The 8,156-nt window shown below is 36.4% G+C and overlaps 1 protein-coding gene across 1 annotated transcript in view; it reads right to left on the bottom strand.

Annotated features, from left to right (window-relative positions):
- CLOCK (clock circadian regulator) overlaps positions 1 to 8,052 on the bottom strand; it is a gene marked incomplete at its 5' end in the record, with an annotated part of 20,489 nt that extends 12,437 nt beyond the window's left edge. Inside the window, 8 exon segments of the mRNA XM_072406226.1 lie at positions 245 to 389; positions 865 to 940; positions 1,058 to 1,205; positions 1,640 to 1,746; positions 2,429 to 2,511; positions 2,893 to 3,011; positions 5,592 to 5,705; positions 7,932 to 8,052. Coding sequence (XP_072262327.1) covers positions 245 to 389; positions 865 to 940; positions 1,058 to 1,205; positions 1,640 to 1,746; positions 2,429 to 2,511; positions 2,893 to 3,011; positions 5,592 to 5,705; positions 7,932 to 8,052 — 913 coding nt within the window.
- Positions 8,053 to 8,156: the final 104 nt, after the last annotated feature.

The following is an 8,156-nucleotide window of genomic DNA, read 5'->3' as shown; positions in this document are numbered from 1 at the left end:
GCTAAATACGAAGCTCGTATGAGCTTATCAGTCCCTGCAACTCCTAATACAGTGGTTCTCCCTAAGATAACGAGACATGCAAAACCACCGAGTATGTGACTTCAGAGAATTCTGGACATTTTGCTTTTGTGACATTTAACTTAACTATTGGCTATCAATATCCTAATAAAATAAAATTATTTATAAAAACAATGATATCAGCATCAACAAAAGAATAAGATAATGCAAAAGAGTTCCTACTCACAAGATGGATCAGACACAGCCGTATGAGACGAAGACTTGATCGAACTCTTGGATGATGGTGATGGGGTCCTGCTGTCATCAAACCTTTCCAAAGCATCCTTTAGGCTGTCCTTATGTATACGATTGTCTGAGACAGAGTCTTGGTTCTGAAAGTACATTTGTTTATTATATCCAATTTACTAACCCTCAGATCAAATAAACTCAACTTAAGGCTTCCTACACACGTCAGATGATTCTCATTCTATCATCGCTACAGGGCTAGTATTGGATGAGAATCTGACATGTGTACAGTGCCCGTCCAATGTCGTTCATGGATCCATCCTCACAAATCCATCAACAACGAAGGACTGCAATACAACTAAAGGGGAGAGAGAGAACTGCTTGCTCGTTCTCCCCCCTCCGCATAGAGCACAACGCCGCTGTAAGTACAGCGCTTGTTCATGTATTATTCAGTCTTCAAAGATTCTTTCAAACGACAAAAGTCTAATGTGTATGCAGCCTCAAACTTCTAAAAGCACCATATTTTGACAAAATGTTATTTTGCAGTAATAAAATAAAATATATTGTTACTGTACAATCGTCCATAATTTTATGAATTGTAAGACAAGAAAAAGGACTCACTTTATCTGAGATGATGGCAGGTGGTGAATCTTCTATACCCAGCTCTCGCCTTCTCTCTGCACCAACCTCTGCATAACTGCAAAAACATGTTATCTTTAAAATGGAACTGTCCAGAAAACAGTTTAGAATTATAGTTTTTTCAAAACACAATGTAAAAAAAATCTGTATACATACAAACATACAGTGAAATTACCTTACTACAGTGTGTGTACAAACAATGAACTCTGGTCTAGAATTCCACTGCTGATAGGTGATGTAGTATCGAGTTTGTAGCCATATCCATTGCTGCCCTTTTGTGAGGAACCGATAGTAGCAAGACTTGCCTTTTCCATACTGCATCACTACATAAACAAAAAAGTAAGTACAGTGTCAGCATTACCATGTCTTACACTAAGAAGGACCAATAGGTTATACAACTCTTATCAAACTATAGTTCCCATACGTTTGGCTTACTTAAACCATTATTCTTTGCACAAAGCTACTAAGTAAGGTTCATGTGATAAATGCTAATTTTGTGAGCCCAAAACATAACTCATATTATCCTGAGTCAGGTAGCAAGCACTGAGCAAATGTTCACAAACTCTGAAAAAACAATAAAGCCCAATAACAGTGAATTCTTATTATTAGCGTATTGCTTGCATTGCAGTCACATAATACTAAGTAGTAGTTTAACAGACTCGGCAAGAAACAAGCAGTGCATGTTTTTTCGTAAATTTCCCACATCCCTAATCATAATTGCTTCTAATCAGATGTGTAAATGATGGAATCCACCTACAATGTTCATGGCATTTTGCAAGATTTTCCAGATCATCCACGTGATAATAATCATATCCAGAAGTACCCAGGACTTCAAAAGGTAAGTATCCTATTATAGGAGGAGCCCTAAAAAACAAAACAAAAAATTCCTCAACTTTAAAATATGTATACCCAAATATTATCAGTAATGTTAAATATATCAACCACCACAACATAACACTTCAATTGATTTCTTCTAGAAAGATAAGTGGATTTTTCTTAGACGCCCAAATGAGTCCATTATTTCTGCTGTTAAGCTATGTACCCTTCAGAACTGTGAAATATACCATTCATATATGATTACATAACAGGATGTACATATAGTAATTATATAATGGAATATTGCAAAAGCACATTATTAAATTCATATGCTCCCAAAGAAAAACACAGACTAAGGAGTCCAAACCTGCTTAGAAAAGGTAACAAGCTAAGGGTGGCATTACACATCCTATTCATGAGCATGTAGGGTTTTAACTGCCAGTGTTGACACATGGGAGCACACACTTGGTGGGTCAAGAAGCACTTCTCTGCAAACAACCATGGTTTGTAGTTTACAATAAGAATGGTACTATAATGAGGGTTTGTAAAGCTGCAGCAGGAAATTTAAGAGGAACAATATCTCCAAGCTGTGGTCTGACGTTTTGGAAAAATATTGCTTTTTGTCTCATTGGCAATTTAGAGAAGACAATGATATTGCCTTGCCAAAAGAAATTGACATTAAAAGGAGTCAGTTACTGTTCACTAACACCAAAGCAACATTATCACTGACCTGTGGTCCAAGAAGAGAAACTTCCATTCTAGGCTGTGTCTGGATGTGAACTCCTCATTAGGCTCCTCTACAGTGCACATTTCCTGGCGGATAACAAATGATTGTGTTTGTAAAATAATACGATGCAGAAATAGGTCTTACTGGAATTTATTAGGACTTACGTACTCATTGTTATGGACTACAGACAATCACAACCAGAACATGGATCAAGGTTTCATACTAATGTTTAAATTCTTTTTGTTAAAAAAAAAGTAACACAAAACTTTTTTTGTCTAAATGTAACATTTAAAACATATTTCTTTAATTTAAACAATCTATTTAATTGCCAGTTAAAAACTGTGCCCGCATATATTTGATTTAACTCTATTTCATACAGATGTCTGAATTAAAAAAAACTGTCCCCCAATATGCTGCAGTGTTCCAGCCAATGATTTAAACAATTATTAACTAAAGTAAAGTTTTACCTTAATAAACTGAGGTGTAGCTAATCTTACAGTTGCTACAAAGCACACTCTCTCTTCATAGGTAGGCCTGAGAGACCTCTGTAATGCACCATCAAATCCATTGTGTGTAGAACTGGGAACTAGAAACAAACAGCAATAAAAGATTTATAAAACATATGAGTGTCCCAATTGGATTATCACAAGCACTAAACACGAGGAGAGCAGAATATAGCATGGCTAAAAGGGGGGAAAAAGGAGGACATGCTCTACTGATAAGAGTACTTTTCTACATTGTATTCTATGTGTATGTTGGTGTTGGGAGAAAATGTATTATGTAGATCAATGGTACCAAACCTTTTTTCATCCGGGGGCCTGCATTTGACATTGAGATAAGACTTGTGGGCCACAAGGCAAAACACACATTAAAGATGTATGTTTAAAACTAGAATAGTTTTAATTTAAAATTAAACTGAAATGTTTTTAGTTACCGTAATGTATATGCACTAATTAAAAGACATGGCAAATCAAGAATTTTTGCACTCACCTTTTGATGTTCGTTTTATTAATGAAAGATACAAAACTAAATCTATGATACAGTGCTGGCCGGTGAAAAATTGCTCCCCGCTCATTATTCCTGTACCAAAAAGTGGAAACTACACCATACAATGAGTCTTGTCAGTTATAGGGGAGTCTTGTCAGTTATAGGGGAGTCTTGTCAGTTATATATAACCTTTGGAGCCCAAAATCTCTGTAATGTATACTTCCAGAGAAATGCAATTCATAGGACGGATAGCCAAGGGGTACATGTTCTTACTACTACATCTTCAGGTCCCTACATGTCCCCATTCGTGAGAAATTAGGGTTTACAGAAGGTAAGTGGCCAGCTATGTGTGACAGGGTAGCATGATATAACAGGTATACTTTTTTATATCTTGTGATGGTGCCGTAGTGGTGAACTGTTAGGGGGAGTTAGAGAATAAGGGGATGTGTGACAGGGTAACATTATATGATGGGTATAAAATTTTAATGGGGGGGGCAAAAGGCATTTCCTACTGGCTCCCACTTTTTCAGTTGTCAACATCCACCAGCTGCTCAGTCCCTTGCACTACAGTGTCTGCAGATTTGACTCCAGGCGGCCGTGAGAAGTACTGAGCGTCTCCCCCTAGGCAGGAATCGATGGCGTGAGGAAAGGGTAACCACACTGCAAACTCACCACCAATCTGAATACAGTTTTAAAGTTTTGTGAATGAGCAAGGGGGGTCCCTAACATGTAAACTCAATTTGGGAACCCTGATCTTGAAATAGCCCCGCTTAATGTAAAAATATCCATGATTTTTTTTCGAATTTAATACTTGTGACCCTGTATCGGGCAACTTGTTGTAAATTTGGTTTAGTAACAGCTCTCTGGGTCCCCTGGGTACCTTAAAATTTCACATTTCTATAACACTCGGTGTAGGAGATTGGAGGATTTAAAACATGGAGATGATGTCAGCAGCATGGACACAAGACACTGCTCTCATCTTGCTGCTGGGAGGGGAGCAGCCATAGCTGATTGCCAGGTCTATGGGACACCCCCACTATCTTCCCCTGCATGCAGCACAATAGAGTAACATAAGAGATGTGTGCCCCATCCCCTGCAAGACAACGAGCAGAGAGGGAATGAGCAGAGGGCCGGGCACCATTGATGTAGACATTGGTTAATGGTGAAAAGTTATGTTAGTCATACATAAATTTTTTTTTTCAATTAACACATGCTGTAATAGGTGCACAGCTTTTACTTTCTGTTGAATTTTTGTAATATTGTCACAAAAATGCAAATCAAGCTCAATACATTTACTAATTGATGAAGAAAGGTAAAGTGAAAAAACAATTCAGAAAAAAAAATGAGAAAAAGATTGTTTGAAAACAAAAACTTATCAACCTAACCAAACAAGGTTCTTGTTTCTGCACTCAATATTTATCATGCCCGGTATCTGTTTTTTTTTTTTTTTTTTATTGCCGCCTCCATCTCTGAGGAAGTCAAGCTTGCATTTGGGGCCCCAAAATGTACAGTTTGTGACGGGTAAATGTTCTGTTGCAGAGTATGGTGTGCTGATGACATCTCATCATTTTGTGGATTGTTTGATGATTGCCATCCATCTGTTCCTTATCATGACTCTTTAGGTTTATGCCTGTAAAGTATGCACAAGAGTGTTATATCCCACTGGGAAAATTCCCCCATACATTTTACTCTCATTGGAGCAGAACAAGGAGGAATAGGAGCTTTTACCTTCATTTTACCAACAATTAAAGATTTAATGGCTGTATCAGTCTATTTTATTTCAGGGATAGCAAGAAACAGAAAAAGCACCAAACCTGGATACAAATCCAATCTATCGCCCTTTATTCAAAGCAAAAACTAGTTAGCAAGAATTGTTAATTTACCTGCTGCAGTAAATGCTGTTAAAAGTACAGACTTTAATAATTTGTTAAAAGGGAAAATTTGCTTTTTGAAATAGGAAGTGTAAAAATGATATACTAACAAAGAGAAGTTCCCCACTTAAAACCAATTGAGTGTCCTTTAAATGCTCTAACAACTAACAACTGCAATCAGTCTGTTCCTATAGGTTATCATGTTTTACCCATGGGACTGTGTTACTGAGGAAGCCCACAAATAATGCAGTCAGACAGTAAAGGAACTGTACTATATTATCAGTTATTTTAGGAACTGTGTAACTTACCATTATTTAAAGACTTGAAATTTCCAATGCATTTTACATATTCATATGTAGCAGGCTCCTTTGGGTCAACTGTTCCCCGTAGCATGTGGCAACAGAATTCAAGTTCTTTTTTTGCTGAAAAGAGCAAGATTAAGAATTAATTTTATAACTTAAACAAAAGAGAATTTGTGTCATTCTTTGATCATGTTTATATCCTAATGAGCAAGTACAGCTTCATTTCTTCACAGGATGTTAAAACAGAAAGCTAGAATTTAAGGCAATATTTTTTTGGCTAGCTCAAGCAGAATGTAAATGTAAGTTTTTGAAACACATACTTCCTGGCTCTAACACAGTCAGAATCCAAAATCTTGTAAGTATTTGTTCCTATACTATGCAGAATTGCAATCTCATAAGATTAGAGATAGTGAATTTCAGTGTTTTATACAAATAGGGTAACATTTAAAACAGAATAATTGCAAGTTTGCTTTTAGGACGTTTGGCTCCAGGCAAACCGCAAAATGTACGTCAGAAACTTCTGTGAAGATCAATGATCCAGGTTATAGTTTATCTAGTAGTATTTAGTCACATTCAACCCAACTTGTTTTTGTAATGTTGAAACATTACAGCAATAAATCCAACTGAATATTACCGGTACTAACTACAACTAGATATGTAGTTAAATGCATATACAAGGTAAGGGTTGTGTTAACCCTTACTAAAAAAAAAAATACTAAAAATACTAAAAAGTATTTGCATTCTGTCCATCTGGTACTAAGATTTACACAGCGGATACAAAACACAGCCCTGATATTTTTTTCTGTTGCATTTAGGTTACACTTGTAGTAATTTTCCATCTCCCAGCCTTCCTTCTTGTCCTAGAAAAGGTTTAGAAAGTAGTAAGGGAAAATCTGCAACAAGGTCAGAAATGAAAATGTGATAGGGGTTTTCACCAAATACTAAAGGAAAAATTTCTATTTCTGGCTGTATTGCTGTTGAATGTTCCCCACGCTTTGCGTTTTTCAAAATTCTGTCAGATGTATATTGAATATCTAACAGAGCCCTGGATAACCTTAAAAAATGACAGGGGTTCGTTCCACACATTCTTCAAATCAAGAAGAAACGCGATTTCCTTGACCAACATTTTAATGGCATATAAAAGACACAACTGGAAGGTATTTATATCGGTTTGGAGTTAGGAATAGCAGTCTGTATATGTTTAACTAAAGAGGATTGTGCTCTAGTACAATAAACCATTTCCATTTATTTAAAAACCTAACAATCCACAGCAATCAGCCAAAACATCCCTGATTTATGGAGGCAAGGATTCCAAAAAACATCTGTAACTGTCCTATTTTTTAATCTGGAACAAAATTTAGCAGGGAGTCGGTTAGGTCACACTATCTCTACCAGCTTGCGTTCTTTCCCATAGTCCATTCTGTTGCCATCCCCACCCCAAGTAAATGATACACACATACCTAGCCATCAATAAAATCAAAAAAAATATAATTCCTCAGACCAGGCCTCCTTCACATATTTAAGTTCTCATGCTTCAGTGCCCATAGATGGGAGCTTTCAGTGGTGGGCAGGGGTCAGCAAAGGCACTATGACTGGTCTAAACCTAGCAAGCTACAATGCAATGTATGTTCTGATACCACCCTCTCTATGGCAACATTACAATTATTACCAATTCAGTAATTTGTGGTACAGTAGCTTTTCTGTGTGGTTGCTCCAGATTTCGCCCACCCAAGCGAATCAACCTATTAACGGAGTGTCAATTGTCTGTTCATGCACCACTTTTGGTAGTTACTAAAACACTAACCACCTAGCTCACCCCACAAGATCTACCATTTGGAAATGCCCTGACCCAATCATCTAGCCATTACAATTTCACAATTTTCCCTAAATGTATTAATTTTTCCTACTTCCAACAAGAACTTAACTTACTGCTTTTAAATATCTCTCCCTTCACAGATGTCATTAAAACCTCAATTATAAATAGGTCACATGAGGTTTTTATGTTTTGCCTATCAGCTGTATGGAGCTGTCAACCCAAGGTAAAACGTTAAGTGTCCAACTTCTCTTTTCATATATAATGCTCTCCCTAACCAAACTGGAAATTACATAACAGATAATTAGGCCTGTAGCAGATCATAATCCTTCACATTTTCTCCCCAAATATTCTCAGTGTTGATTAGATTTGTATGCTATTGTCTATGCTGCCAACATAACTAAAATGTTCTTTAACAGGATAAAAAAAAATATGTATGTTTAAATTAAAATAAAATAACCACATGTAAGAACAGATATTGGGACAGTCTTGGGACTAACATAAATTATAGAAACATTATTGTAAGAACTTACTTTTCAGATAATCCGAACCCAAAGGACCACTATCTAATGTGCGTGTGGATAGGATTTTATATATCTCTGAATGTTCCCCCTCGGGGACAAAATTAAATATACTCTGATCAACCAGATCAGACTAGAAGAAAAGATAAAATATATTAGACATATCATGTGAAAAACAACATATACCATTCAAAAATAATGATGTTCAGTTAAAAATTTTAATCTGCTTTTAATAAT

This window comes from Pyxicephalus adspersus, chromosome 3 (genome assembly GCF_032062135.1).
Source record: "Pyxicephalus adspersus chromosome 3, UCB_Pads_2.0, whole genome shotgun sequence".
NCBI lineage: Eukaryota > Metazoa > Chordata > Amphibia > Anura > Pyxicephalidae > Pyxicephalus > Pyxicephalus adspersus.
The sequence above is the reverse complement of the archived record's forward strand: the minus strand, read 5'-3'. Positions and strand labels throughout refer to the sequence as shown.